Source organism: Dendropsophus ebraccatus, chromosome 10 (genome assembly GCF_027789765.1).
Source record: "Dendropsophus ebraccatus isolate aDenEbr1 chromosome 10, aDenEbr1.pat, whole genome shotgun sequence".
Classification (NCBI taxonomy): Eukaryota; Metazoa; Chordata; class Amphibia; order Anura; family Hylidae; genus Dendropsophus; species Dendropsophus ebraccatus.
In genome coordinates this window covers 22,879,734-22,895,707 of record NC_091463.1, presented here as the reverse complement: position 1 = coordinate 22,895,707, position 15,974 = coordinate 22,879,734, and the positions used below count along the sequence as shown (strand labels likewise).

General features: G+C 45.0%; 1 protein-coding gene across 1 annotated transcript; it reads left to right on the top strand.

Moving 5' to 3' along the window:
• Nucleotides 1–37: 37 nt before the first annotated feature.
• On the top strand, nucleotides 38–15,438 carry PMPCA (peptidase, mitochondrial processing subunit alpha). The gene is made up of 13 exons (XM_069943185.1): nucleotides 38–144; nucleotides 4,379–4,581; nucleotides 5,386–5,465; nucleotides 6,799–6,881; nucleotides 7,248–7,342; nucleotides 8,141–8,241; nucleotides 8,366–8,629; nucleotides 10,938–11,030; nucleotides 11,114–11,232; nucleotides 11,351–11,441; nucleotides 11,680–11,742; nucleotides 11,891–12,035; nucleotides 13,088–15,438. The coding sequence occupies exons 1-13, from the start codon at nucleotides 98–100 to the stop codon at nucleotides 13,255–13,257; spliced, it is 1,554 nt and encodes a 517-aa protein (XP_069799286.1). The 5' UTR covers nucleotides 38–97; the 3' UTR covers nucleotides 13,258–15,438.
• The last annotated feature ends 536 nt before the right edge of the window (nucleotides 15,439–15,974 follow it).

Below are 15,974 nucleotides of genomic sequence, written 5' to 3'. Positions count from 1 at the left end.
CAGCTGACCCCGCCCAGGAAGTGACGTCGGCACTGCACAGGAAGCAGGAAGTGATCGCCGTGACGAGCCCTGGGAGGTCAGGGGTGAGAGTGTAAAGATGGCGGTGAACATGGCGAAGAGCCGGGCGTGGGTCGGGATACGGAGGTAACTGGGGCAGTGAGGGAAAGAGACTATTACTATAGAATTACCGTGTTATATAAGCGTGTAATGGCTCCTGCGTGGGGGAGGGGTTCAGAGTCACGTGGTGTGAGGGTTTGTAGTGACCTCCAGCCTCTATGGTGTTATATAAGGGAACCTGTTCTTAACCACCAGCCTTAGAAAAACTACAACTCCCAGTATGCTGCTGTCAGTGGACGCTGGGAGTTGTAGTGTTATTATAGCCAGAAGGTCACAGATTGGGCAATACTGGCCCCCATCTATATCTAGATCTGTACTGCACAGGGCATGCTGGGAGTTGTAGTTTTAAACTAGAAAGATAGGACATGCACAACTCCAAGTAATGAAAAATGGGGTTACAGTGCCAGTACATAACAGGACCAGGCATAAAGGATAGAAAAGACATGGACTATAATGGCAAATATACAGCACAGTAGTAGTACGGTCAGTGCACCACCATCTCCCATCCTGTACTGTATAAGACTTCTGGAGTGCATATACAGTACAGTAGTAGTACAGTCAGTGCACCACCATCTCCCATCCTGTACAGTACTGTATAAGACTGCTGGAGTGCATATACAGTACAGTAGTAGTACGGTCAGTGCACCACCATCTCCCATCCTGTACTGTATAAGACTGCTGGAGTGCATATACAGTACAGTAGTATTACAGTCAGTGCACCACCATCTCCCATCATGTACAGTATAAGACTGCTGGAGTGCATATACAGTACAGTAGTAGTACAGGCAGTGCACCACCACCTCCCATCCTGTACTGTATAAGACTGCTGGAGTGTATACAGTACAGTAGTAGTACAGGCAGTGCACCACCATCTCCCATCATGTACAGTATAAGACTGCTGGAGTGTATATACAGTGCAGTAGTAGTACAGTCAGTGCACCACCATCTCCCATCCTGTACTGTATAAGATTGCTGGAGTGCATATACAGTACAGTAGTAGTACAGTCAGTGCACCACCATCTCCCATCCTGTACTGTATAAGACTGCTGGAGTGCATATACAGTACAGTAGTAGTACAGTCAGTGCACCACCATCTTCCATCCTGTACTGTATAAGATTGCTGGAGTGCATATACAGTACAGTAGTAGTACAGTCAGTGCACCACCATCTCCCATCCTGTACTGTATAAGATTGCTGGAGTGTATATACAGTACAGTAGTAGTACAGTCAGTGCACCACCATCTCCCATCATGTACTGTATAAGATTGCTGGAGTGCATGTGCAGTACAGTAGTATTACAGTCAGTGCACCACCATCTCCCATCCTGTACTATATAAGATTGCTGGAGTGCATATACAGTACAGTAGTAGTACAGTCATTGCACCACCATCTCCCATCATGTACTGTATAAGACTGCTGGAGTGCATATACAGTACAGTAGTAGTACAGTCAGTGCACCACCATCTCCCATCCTGTACTGTATAAGATTGCTGGGGTGCATATACAGTACAGTAGTAGTACGGTCAGTGCACCACCATCTTCCATCCTGTACAGTACTGTATAAGACTGCTGAAGTGCATATACAGCACAGTAGTAGTACAGTCAGTGCACCACCATCTCCCATCCTGTACTGTATAAGACTGCTGGAGAGCATATACAGCACAGTAGTAGTACAGTCAGTGCACCACCATCTCCCATCCTGTACTGTATAAGACTGCTGGAGTGTATATACAGTACAGTAGTAGTACAGTCAGTGCACCACCATCTCCCATCCTGTACAGTACTGTACAAGACTGCTGGAGTGCATATACAGTGCAGTAGTAGTACAGTCAGTGCACCACCATCTCCCATCCTGTACTGTATAAGGCTGCTGGAGTGCATATACAGTGCAGTAGTAGTACAGTCAGTGCACCACCATCTCCCATCCTGTACTGTATAAGGCTGCTGGAGTGCATATACAGTACAGTAGTAGTACAGTCAGTGCACCACCATCTCCCATCCTGTACAGTACTGTATAAGACTGCTGGAGTGCATATACAGTACAGTAGTAGTACAGTCAGTGCACCACCATCTCTCATCCTGTACAGTACTGTATAAGACTGCTGGAGTGCATATACAGTACAGTAGTAGTACAGTCAGTGAACCACCATCTCTCATCCTGTACAGTACTGTATAAGACTGCTGGAGTGCATATACAGTACAGTAGTAGTACAGTCAGTGCACCACCATCTCTCATCCTGTACAGTACTGTATAAGATTGCTGGGGTGCATATACAGTACAGTAGTAGTACAGTCAGTGCACCACCATCTCTCATCCTGTACAGTACTGTATAAGACTGCTGGAGTGCATATACAGTATAGTAGTAGTACAGTCAGTGCACCACCATCTCCCATCCTGTACAGTACTGTAAAAGATTGCTGGAGTGCATACACAGTACAGTAGTAGTACAGTCAGTGCACCACCATCTCCCATCCTGTACTGTGTAAGACTGCTGGAGTGCATATACAGTACAGTAGTAGTACAGTCAGTGCACCACCATCTCCCATCCTGTACTGTATAAGACTGCTGGAGTGCATATACAGTACAGTAGTAGTACAGTCAGTGCACCACCATCTCCCATCCTGTACTGTATAAGACTGCTGGAGAGCATATACAGCACAGTAGTAGTACAGTCAGTGCACCACCATCTCCCATCCTGTACTGTATAAGGCTGCTGGAGTGCATACACAGTACAGTAGTAGTACAGTCAGTGCACCACCATCTCCCATCCTGTACAGTAATGTATAAGACTGCTGGAGTGCATATACAGCACAGTACTAGTACAGTCAGTGCACTACCATCTCCCATCCTGTACTGTATAAGACTGCTGGAGTGCATATACAGTACAGTAGTAGTACAGTCAGTGCACCACCATCTCCCATCCTGTACAGTACTGTATAAGACTGCTGGAGTGCATATACAGTACAGTAGTAGTACAGTCAGTGCACCACCATCTCCCATCCTGTACAGTACTGTATAAGACTGCTGGAGAGCATATACAGTACAGTAGTAGTACAGTCAGTGCACCACCATCTCCCATCATGTACTGTATAAGACTGCTGGAGTGCATATACAGTACAGTAGTAGTACAGTCAGTGCACCACCATCTCCCATCCTGTACAGTACTGTATAAGACTGCTGGAGTGCATATACAGTACAGTAGTAGTACAGTCAGTGCACCACCACCTCCCATCCTGTACTGTATAAGACTGCTGGAGTGCATATACAGTACAGTAGTAGTACGGTCAGTGCACCACCACCTCCCATCCTGTACTGTATAAGATTGCTGGAGTGCATATACAGTACAGTAGTAGTACAGTCAGTGCACCACCATCTCTCATCCTGTACAGTAATGTATAAGACTGATGAAGTGCATATACAGCACAGTACTAGTACAGTCAGTGCACCACCATCTCCCATCCTGTACTGTATAAGATTGCTGGAGTGCATATACAGTACAGTAGTAGTAGTACAGTCAGTGCACCACCATCTCCCATCCTGTACTGTATAAGATTGCTGGAGTGCATGTGCAGTACAGTAGTATTACAGTCAGTGCACCACCATCTCACATCCTGTACTGTATAAGACTGCTGGAGTGCATATACAGTACAGTAGTAGTACAGTCAGTGCACCACCATCTCTCACCCTGTACTGTATAAGACTGCTGGAGTGCATATACAGTACAGTAGTAGTACAGTCAGTGCACCACCACCTCCCATCCTGTACTGTATAACACTGCTGGAGTGCATATAGTGCAGTAGTAGTACAGTCAGTGCACCACCATCTCCCATCCTGTACAGTAATGTATAAGACTGCTGGAGTGCATATACAGTGCAGTAGTAGTACACTCAGTGCACCACCATCTCCCATCTGTTTCAGTGCTGGGATGGGGTGGACTCTATATAGTAAAGGATGAGTGAGGAGTTAATGACTACTGTCCTATAATTGATGGTTTTGTTGAACATTTCCTGTGTATAATGTCCTGTACAGTATATAGTGCTGCTCTGTACTGTAATGATTAAACTGGGCACTTTTCAGTGTACTAAAGGAGTACTATAGTCAATTATTGGTGGTGCTGGAACCAGTTAAACACAATTACATTATTTTCTATTGGAAAACACTGCTCAGTTCTCAAACTGCCTTCCGAAACCAATTACGTTTGAGAACTAGATATTGCTGTTCCTATGTGCAGTGTTGAGTATAATCTGCTTTGTGTTCCAGGTATGGACTGCCAGCCTACAGGAGGTTCAGCAGTGGCAGCACCTACCCCAGCATACCGCTTACCACTCCTCTACCCGGTGTGCCCAAGCCAGTATTTGCTAGAGTAGACGGACAAGAGAAGTACGAAACTAAGGTCACCACTCTGGAGAATGGGTTACGGGTGGCCTCTCAGAACAAATTTGGACAGTTCTGCACAGTTGGACGTAAGTAGCGTTACCTTCTCAGACGACATTATGGGGGAGATTTATCAAAGGGTGTAAAATTTAGACTGGTGCAAACTATCCACAGCAACCAATCACAGCTCAGCTTTAGGCAGTGCTGAAAGGAAAGCTGAGCTGGTATTGGTTGCTGTGGGTTTGCACCAGTCTAAATTTTACACCCTTTGATAAATCTCCCCCTATGTGTTATATGTATAACAGGGGGAAGGGTATGGCCAGGGATTTAATAGGGCACTCCAGCGGTTTAAAATTTTTTTTTTTTTATTTACAGCTTAACTGGTGTCTCAATGTGCCAGAGATTTTTAATTTATTTCGATTAAAAAAGCTCCAGTCTTCCATTTCATATCCGCTGCTGTATGCCCTTTAGGAAGTGGTGTATTATTTCCAGTGCTCTCTGCTGCCACCTCCGTCCAGAGCCGTAGCAAATCCCCATAGAAAACCTCTCCTGCTCTACTGGCTGGAAAGTATACACCACTTCCTGCAGGACATACAGCAGCTGATAAATACAAGAAGACTTGAGATTTTATAATAAATGACAAATCTCTGGCACTTTCTGGCTTCAGTTGATTTGAGAAAAAAAAATGTTTTTGCTGGAGTACCCCTTTAAGAACACTAAATAAAGAGCCCTTTGCCATGCTTGTCTGCTCAGGACTTCCAGTAGGTATGAGGCGAGGTTTACATCTGCATTGGAGGCTCTGTGTGGGGTCTGTACAGTTTTTGGTGTAAAGATAAGACCTCTCAGAATGTAAATCGGCATTGCCATAACATGTCACTCTGTATTTCTTCCAGTCCTCATCAATTCAGGCTCCAGGCATGAAACCAAATACCTCAGCGGCATCTCTCACTTTCTGGAAAAACTTGCCTTCTCTGTAAGTAAGAGCTTTATGTTGCTGCAGTCATGTCTTTTTCTTCGTGTGATCTGTGATATAGAAACACAGCGACGAGTCTGCTATAACAGCAACTACCCGAGGTATGGGCTGGTATAAGCACAAGAATAATAGAAGACGCTAATTTTAAAATCCGATTTGGTGCAATCTGTTGTCTTCTGTTATCAGACATTTCAGCCTGAATAGAGGCTAAATGTAAAGAGTGAAGAAATGAAAAGCGTCACTGTCGTTTCATTTTTTTTTTGCAGAAATCAATAGTACAAGCGATTTTTAGAAACTTTGTAATTGGGTTTATTAGGCAACTATGCCATTATCTGCATCTAAAAAGACTTTCCCCAGGTCCCCCCCTTCTCTCTCTCATTCACTGCTCATTATCAGGAAATCTCGACTGTTTTACATCAGCCGGACCTGTCTGTTCCATTGAGAGGGGAGGGGGGAGGGGAGGGGGAAGGAGGGAGATTAGTCGTCAGCAGTTCTGTGCTGATGTCAGAGGAGAGAACCTGGTGATGTAGCTGTAAATTAACTCTTTGTTGTCCTGTTTTGGTGCCTCATCTCCCTCCACCCCTCCCCTCTTTATAGAGAACAATGAAGACAGAGGGAGAGCTTCAAACTGCTTTTTCATGATAAAAATGCATTTTTCTGCTAATAACTCAAGTACAAAGTTTCTTAAAATCGCCTGTACTATTGATTTCTATCCAGGCTTAGACAAACATGGCCACTCTCTTCCAGAAATAGAACCTCTCCTATCTTAAGTTGAGTTGTAGTTTTCAGCTTAGTTCCATTGAAGTAAATGGTGCTGAATTGTAATACCACACACAACCTGAGGATAGAACTGGCGCTGTTTTTTAAGAAAGTAGGTGTGCTTTTTCTAATCCTTGATAACCTATTGAAAGTGTCACTGTCGTTTTAAAAAAAAATTTGACATGTCATAGGTCTGGGTCTGAGTGTTCTGACCCGTATCGATTATGAGAACAACCAGGAGAAGAATGTGCGCTACCGGCTCTCAGTGGTGAGTTTGGCTCCTAATGTAAGTCAATGGAGCCCGACTCTTTCACTGACACACAGTGGGAAGCAGACCATGCTGTAGTGCGGTCTTCTCCTGGTTCATTCTCACGATTGGTACGGATCTGAACACTGAAACCCAGACCAATCAAAACTTTTGACATGTCAAAATTTTTTTTTAAAGTGAGAGTGACACTTAAGTATTAACAGTGCTCAGTAGGACAAGAACAGAACACAAAAGGATTACTTGTAAATGTTATGTATGATCAATCTTTATTATACTTCATTGGTTTTGTTTATTTTCCCTCTATAGTCCACAGCACAATATAGCAGTAAGGATGAGATTCTCTTGACACTGGAAAAACACGGAGGGATTTGTGATTGTCAGACCTCCAGGTAGGCATCAAGGCATTATGGATTTAAAGGTTTTTTACATTTGAAATTTCCAGGATGGAGTTGTAACCTAAAATGGTGTACTCACCTGCTGCTGACTCCCCTCCCCCATAAATGTCATTTCAACAGTGCTAGTCCCTGCTGTTAACATTTTCCTGTCCTGACCTGCATGAAGTGTCCCCTTATCCTGTCACTGGCCGGAGCAGTGACCCACCTCACCCAGTGATTGGCTGAGAAGACATTTCCAGAATGAGAACGGGGTTGTTCAGAAGCAGTTTTTTTTTATTCCCCCCAGAAATGTTCCGCTCCTGTTTGTGTCTGGTATTTCAGCTCATGGGTTGTGTTTAATGTCTCCTTGTCTTGTTCCAGGGACACCACAATGTACGCAGTGTCTGCAGATGCTAAAGGCCTGGACACAGTGGTCAATCTGTTGTCAGAAGTGGTTCTTCAGCCCAGGTTGTCAGGTATAGGTGCTTCTTCATACACTACACCTCAACCTTTGAGACCTCTGATTTTTCTTAAGGGTTCACCCCCTACCCTTATTAGGGAATTGCAGTTCACAGACCTGTCCCATAATGCAATATAATACTGCCGCAGAGGCTAAACCTGGATGCAGGTTTAATAGCCCAGCGCTGATTCTTCCCTGTGCATAATTACAGGGGGGGGGAGGATGTTGGGGTTCCCTCATCAGTCAGCTAGTTGTCCCCTGTCATATTTAAAGGGTATGAAGTGCTTTGCCGCTATTTAGTGGGGTGTTCCGATGCTTCTAAACAACTTGGCAAATTTTGTGTTTCCTGCTCCAATACTACAGACTTATAAGTTTTCTCGATTACAGACTGTGTGTGGCCTAATCTTACATTCATGTGTTACACTCTTCCATCTGTCCCCTATTCTACTTTCTGTAGGCTGTTTGGTTGGTAACCTGGTGACACTACTCCACTATGTAAAGAGACAAACTTCCAATTTTACATTGCCTACTTCTGGGCACTGTGGCTTGTCTGAACAGCTGACTGGCAGGGGTCCCAGGTGTCACCTGCCAATCAGGTACTGATGGACTGTCCGGAGGATAGGCTATGAATATCTGAAATTGGAGAAGCCCTTTAAGCTTTGATTCAGAATTACATGAAGGTGATAAAGAAGTGTAAAAATTGGAGAGACCTTTAGAGACAGTCCTAAAGCTGACACCTTTAGTAATTGTACTGGTTTCCTTTTCATACATTATACAAGATGACACCCTGCTGACGCGACTTCCTCTGTTGTAGATGAGGAGTTGGAGATGATACGTATGGCGGTACGCTTTGAATTGGAAGACCTGAACATGAGGCCAGATCCAGAGCCATTGCTGACGGAGATGATCCATGCAGTAAGTGCTACTGAAAAGAATTCTTTTCAATTTGCTGCAAAGAATTCTGGGTATTTACATGCCATAATAAAATGGAGAAAAGCTTTATTCAGGACATCAAAGCTATTCTTTTTTTTGTCTTTAGGCAGCGTTCCGGGACAATACAGTGGGACTCCCCAGATTCTGCCCCATAGAAAACATTGATAAAATTAACAGAAAAACCCTGCACGATTATATGAACAACTACTACACCCCCGACAGGATGGTCCTGGCAGGAGTGGGGATTGAGCACGAGCAGTTGTTGGAGTGTGCCAGGAAGTATCTGAGCAATGTGAAACCTGTGTGGGAGTCTGGGAAACCAAGGAGTATCGACAAGTCCATTGCACAGTACACTGGAGGGATAGTCAAGGTAACATGAGGGGCATAGGGGGAAATCATTAAAACTACACACTAATTTTTTTAATTTTTTTTTTAAACAAAATTTTGGCATGTCATTGAGACTTGTCACATGGTCCACTTGACCACAAGTTGTGTGTAGTATTTCTTTTACTTCATTTAATCTGAGCTGCAATACCAGTCACAACCTATAAGTATGTGTGGTGCTGTTTCTAGATGAAAGTAGTCAGTATTTTTAATTTTTATTCGGATAGCCTGTTGTAATGTAAAGGTCTTTAAGAAAAAGTCTTATAGCAGGCCATATTGGATTTGTAATATAAGGTATCTATTTATTGGAATTAGGATGGATGTTTATGTATATTGTTGCATGGCTGGATTCCATGCATGCTAAATACCCATTGTTTGCCCAGATTCCCGACTCAGATGGTCACTTGGTATCACAGGTAGAGTGTTTACATATGCAAGAGAACAATGTGAGACCAACTAGCAGTTTGACCCCCTGCGATGATCAAAGGGTTCTCTCTAACAAAGGAGAGATGGGAGGTCTAGGGGGAAACAATGGAGCATGATGGTATAGAAAAAGGGAGCCAAACATGGCACAGGAGGTCAAAGAAAGAAAAGGGGGGAAGGACAGGAAGAGGAAGTCAAGGGGAGGCCGGAGACTAAAGGAGATGGAAGACTTGTATGTGTATCTGGCCGATTATTGCTCTGTGTAATAAACACAATGAGTAGCCGATGACAACGATCATCGTCTGATTGTTGATATAGGTTTGGACCTATAATTGTAGGGCGCCAACCGCACATCACTACGTGGAATAGTGATGCCGCTCAGCCAATCACTGTCCGGGACCGCCGCGGCCCCTGATTGGCTAAGCGGCCTGTCAGCTAAAACAGGCTGCTCCGAAGCTCCAGGACCTGGGGAGAAGCAGACCGCAAGAGGAGCCCTGCGGCATGGATAGGTAATGTAATACAGTTTAAGCAAGGGCTGCAAGGACATCGGTAACAATGTACATACAGCCCTTGTTAAACGATTATTGGGCCGTGTAATGGGCCCAGTAAATGAGCGCTGGTTTACAGTTATGATCGGCCCGTGTAATAGGTAAGGTAATATTTTCGTTATGGCTAATGTAACGTTTACTAATTGTTTACATTGTATTGTATTTTATATGATTATTTTACATTATTATTATTTACATTAATTGTATTCCATTTGTATTCCTAACCTCAAATCTAGACCCAGTAAGAGGGTGGTGTATGTATGTATGTGTAAATCTATCTATCTATCTATCTATCTATCTATCTCCTATCTATCTATCTATCTATCTATCTATCTATCTATCTATCTATCTCCTATCTATCTATCTATCTATCTATCTATCTATCTATCTATCTATCTATCTATCTATCTATCTATTTATCTATCTATTCTTACAGCTACAACTCTCCTCATACCCCCAGAAAGTTAACCTTCAAAATTTCCAGCGCCGCATGCTGATTACCTTTATCTTGTCATAGGGGCGGTCCTCTTCAGCCAAGTAACCCCAGCTGGCTGAAGATTTCGGCTGTAATCACGCTTCTCTGGGCGTGATTGCAATTGCAGAGCATGCAGCGTCACTTGGGGGGGGGGGGGGGGGGGGGGCCTACTGTAATCTTGTGTGGACACAACGTCATTGCTAGGCCATATCCAAAACAGCAATCGGATTGGACGCTGGTGTACTGCGCATGTCCAGCCTAACGATTCTGTCAGTGCCCACACAAGATCCCAGGATGGCCCCCCTCAATGATGCTGCAAGCTGTGCAGCTGTAACCATGCCCACAGAGGTCAGCTGGGGTTACTTTGTTGAAGGGGACCGTTCAGACGACTAGATAAAATTAATTAGCATGTGGCTCAGGAAATTTTAAAAGTTCATTTTCGGGGACTAGGAAAATAGCTCGTAGCAATAAGTTATATGGTCAGACTATATCTTTATAGCGCTGTATGTAACACTACAGGGCCATTTTGGCGGTGATTGGTTCGGTTAACAGTAGTTCAGTTCCTAAAAGGGTCCTTGGGTGATGCAGATGGTTACCACAAGGCCTTGTTTGATTTATGTCAATATGGGATACATTGTAGCCTTGTGTTTGGTGGGAGCACACAAAACCATTACCACATGCAGTGGCCATTAGGGGCACAACTGTGTCGGCAAATAGTGCTGCCATTATCCACAGTATGTTAGGTGGGTTCCTCTACATGTGGCAGCTGCAACGTTAGAATGTACCTTTTAAGTTTATGGTGAGATGTTACAACAGTCTGAATCTGATCATCCTCATCTGTCTCCCAGGTAGAGAAGGACATGTCCGATGTCAGTCTGGGGCCAACCCCCATCCCGGAGCTGTCTCACATCATGATTGGCCTGGAAACCTGCTCTTTCTTGGTAATCTTCCTCCTAACCGTTTGTATTAGTGATGTAAGGTCTCTACAGTGGTGTCTTTAATCCCATCATGTGTCCTCTGACAGGAAGATGATTTCATCCCATTTGCTGTACTAAATATGATGATGGGCGGTGGAGGCTCCTTCTCTGCTGGAGGTCCAGGGAAAGGCATGTTCACTAGACTGTACCTAAATGTGCTCAACAGGTGAGGCCAAGCATCTCATCTACTCAGTTTTTATATTGTGTTGGTGGCTATTTTAGCTAGAGAACAAATTATATATTTTCCAAGTATGTTACCAAAATGGTGTCCTTTTTATATGTAGGCACCATTGGATGTATAATGCAACCTCATACCACCACAGCTATGAAGACACTGGACTCTTGTGTATACATGCCAGCGCAGACCCCCGCCAGGTAAGAGACCTGACTCAGATGAGGCTCCACTTTCTCCTCTCCTCTCCTTCTAGCTGACTCATTTTGCACAGTGAGTCCTCACCATGTGAGCGGCTTGATATGATCGCCTCCATATTACTATATCTACTAGTTTACCAGTATACGGATTGACCTATAATAATGGTAGTGACACTTAAAACCTCTGGAAAACAAACACGTCAAGATGTTTGATGTTCGTCTTGATACTTTCTCTTTTCAGGTGAGAGAAATGGTTGAAATTATCACTCGGGAGTTCGCATTGATGGCTGGATCGGTAGGGGAGGTCAGTGTCACATTATAGATTACACGCCTGTCTTCTGCTGATGGTTGGTGATGTCACCATCTACTGGAGTGACTACATGCCATGGTGTGTAATGCTGACATCGCCGGCTCTGTCTAAACTTTTGTAATCCTTCTCCCCCTTTCTTCAGGTTGAACTTGATCGGGCAAAGACCCAGCTGAAGTCCATGCTTATGATGAATCTGGAGTCCCGTCCAGTCATCTTTGAAGATGTTGGGAGACAAGTCCTGGCCACAGGGAAGAGGAAACTTCCCCATGAACTCTGTTCTCTCATCGGTGAGTACTGGGACAGTACAGCCACAATTTACTTGTACTCCTCATAGACTAGAAACTCCCAGAGAGATCTAGTATGTGTTTGGGCTACCCCTATATGAAGGTATTAACCTGCCCAAGATCCTTGCAGTTTTCTATCTTTGAGGGTTCGGGACAATGACTTATTAACATGGGATTTACACATACATAGAAGATGGTTTACAATTTAGCTCTGATTGGTTAACTATTCATGTTTGTTTCAACACTAAGGGTACGTTCACACGGACCGGATCCGCAGCGGATTTCTCGCTGCGGATGCTGTACTGTGAAGGTGAATGGGTCCCATACACGCAGTGGATCCGCTGCGTGTATGGGTCCCGGCCCCTTTAACCCCCTGGCTGGCCGTCCGCCTGCACCCCCGGCCCCTGGCATACATTACCTGCTCGGCGCCGCGGCTGTGTGCGACGCTTCCGGATCCCCTCGTTCCCCATCAGCCAATCAAGGGGAGCCTGGAGCGTCGCACACAGCTGCAGCGCTGAGCAGGTAATGTATGGCCGGGGCTGCAGGCGGGCGGCCGGAGGGTTAAAGGGGCTGCGGGCGACCGGGGGGGGGGGTTAAAGGAGCCGGGGCTGCGGGCGGCAGGATGCAGGGAGTTAAAGGGGCCGGGTCCCATACACGCAGCGGATCCGCTGCGTGTATGGGACCCATTCACGCCGCGGATCCGCTGCGTGTATGGGACCCATTCACCTTCACAGGATCCACAGCGGGCCTCACTGCGAATTCGCATGTGAATGTACCCTAAAGGGGTATTCATATTTCAGCCTGTTTTTACCTATTCATTGGATAAGGGATAACAAGCTGATCTGTGGGCAAACATTTGAAGTAATTGTGACTTCAGGGTTAGACTAGACAGGGTTTGCTTAGCGTCTGTAACTATATAGACAGCGTAGATCCGATAAAAGCTGTATGCACAATACTGTAGTTTAATTTTACTACTATGCATTGTTGCAATAAAAAGATTTAAGAAATTTTGCTATATCCACTCTTGCAACTGATTTCCTTCCTCCTTCTTTCAGGCAAGGTGAAGGCTAGTGACATAAAGAGAGTGGCCACTAAAATGTTGCGGAATAAGCCAGCAGTGGCTGCACTGGGGGATCTGTCCGAGTTACCGACGTACGATCAGATTCAGGCTGCACTCTCCAGTAAGGATGGACGGCTGCCGCGATCCTACAGACTCTTTCGATAGATTGTGTCCTATATAGGAGTGACTTGATGTGAGAATCTGCTGCCAGGGGACTGTGTCTGCGCTGCGCCCTGCGGCCGGGTATCCTGTTTTTCATCAGTGATGAAATAACTTATTGGCTCAGAAAGATTTCAGTGGAGGAGTCGGAGCCAGGATGTGTCTGTGGACCTTTAGTCTGTCAGTAAAAAGGGGTTCTCTGGTTGGTAACAGATTACCACTCATAGGTGCTTTAAGTAATAAGCGCCCCCCCCCCCCCCCCATACTAAATATAAGGGCTTATTTCCATGCATCTTAATTGGAGCTCTCCTTGAGACATATCAGTTTAATGGCGGGAGAGCTGTAAGTGTCTGAATCTTCTCAGTAATGTACTGATACAGCCGCGCCGCTGTATCAGTACATTCCCACAAAGATTTAAATACAGCTCTCTAGGCATCATATTGATCTTGGGAATGCTGCGATTCCACATTGCAGCTTCATGCTCCATAACCTCTGTGCATTATGGAGCATGGGAATTAGCACTAAATCTGTGATTTTTCCTCTTATTATGGGGGTTACACCCATATGGCTGCCATTACAGCTCCTATAGTGCTTATCATTCATATGGATGATATCATGACCTAAATGGCTGCTCCAAAAAGCACTGTTCCACCTGACAATAAGCGGCCACCAGATAATCCTGATGTTGCTATCTTAAAGGGGTTATCCTAAATTTAAAACTTATCACCTATCTATAGTGTAGGTGAGCAGCATGTGATCATGGGGATACCTACAGTCACAAGGACAGGGTCCCCCTTGTCCAGCCTGTTAATGGGTTGTGGACCATGCATGGTGCTGCTCTCTGTTGGAATCATGGAGATAGCCAAGTACACTTCTCAGCTATCATCATCACTCTCATGGCAAGTAACTGGAGCTGCAGTGCCTCTTGGTGAACCAAGTACCAGGCAGGGGACAAGGGACCCCCGCCCCCTTCATTCTTGTGATCTTTGTTTTTCATAGTGGCGGTCAATATTTGCTGAAAAGAGATGTTGCCTCTTTGTTGTAGAAATACGGTAGGTCCTGCTTAATCTTAGAAAGACAATGGCTGTATTCTTGAAGTGGCGTCATCCCTGACCATAATTTGCATCTGGTATTGCAGGTCAGCTCTACAGAAGTTATTAGAGCTTTACTGCAATACCCCATACAGCCCATGGACAGGTGTTTTGAGCTTTTAGGAATTGAGCAGCCATATTTTTCTCATCCAATACCATGACGTTGCACTAATTTGATACCATCCAGAGAATTCCCATCCCCCCCCCCAAAGAATTTACACCTGTGGAGGCAGGTATTGTGTGCGCTCACCCATTGATCATTACCTTCATATATCTAATGGCTCAGTGATGTCATTAGAAATTAATCCACCCATCCGCTGCATTCTCCTTGATCATGTGACTAGATTGTAGATACGTGTTTTAAACTGGAGAGCAGAAAAGGTCCTACCTGTTTCACTTTCTCCCTCTGACTGTCTCGGATGTATAGTCTTCAAGACAAGAAGTGGGTGGATACATGTTTCAAACATTTCATATGGGCAAAACAGCACCTGCCCGTGATGTCCGGGAGCCGCCTGATGTTTGTTACATCAGTAACATTGGGAACATCATGCCTCATGGACCAGGCCCCCTTCTTGTCTCGGAAGTAGAGGTGAGTGCAGTTAAAGCATGCTCCAGTCCGATCATTTGGCATTTGAATATCGGTGGCTGAACGGGTTGGATGCAGCCTATGGCTGTATCCATGTTTTTCAGGGCTCGGTAGAGCTGCATTTAACTTAAGCCATCGGTATTTGAATGCTGAACGATCAGATTCCAGCATGCTGAAGTTGCACTCATTTCTACTTGGAGGATATACTTCTGAGATGGTCAGTGGAGCGGCAGGCAGCAGAACAGGTAGGACCTCCTCTTCTCCCTGGTTAACCCTTAACAATATATAAGGTTCATCCTGTGTGTTGTGTGAGAGACCAGGCTGCACATTGTCTCATCAGAAGGACAGTATTACAGTGTGATAGCCTCAACCATAACCACCGTATGAAGCATTGTGGGAGACTGTGGCCTCCAGTACTGGTGTTAGTGGGGAGTCAGGAGTTTTGCACCATGCTTTGAGTGAACTTGTCTGGAGTTAATATTTTCTAATTAAAAACTACTTGTCTACCAAGCCTGGTGTGTGACCTCAAATTATTACATTGTAGAGATACTGGAGCCATGCTGGGCCAGAACACATACCCATCACAGCTCCTACGTCATATGGAGCCATAATACGCTCATATAGGAGGTTGTGGCATGCTGTATTATTCCCTATTCGTAATACAGTGCCATGCTGAGCACAATATGCTGGAAACACAGACTGTTAGATCTGCAGGGACTCTGCTTGTTGCCTCATGTACATGGCTCTGTTGTGTCCTTGAGGCCTTAAAATGGAGTATTGCAGCCTTCCAATATCCACAGACCACCCCAATGATTCAGAGCCCTGGCCATCTGTATGACTATTATCCCTCTAAGGAATTAATTTTATTCCAATGTGATAAGGGAGCCTGCTCGTGCCTCATGCTGCCCTTTGGTTCAGGCAGCATGAAAGACATCAAAAACTAGGGTTTATGTGCATCGCTGGATAATTTAGGGTTAAACCGAATACAGTACATAACTCAATCTTCAGGGTGGGGGTAGGGGGGCGGTATCCATTTAACAGTGCTT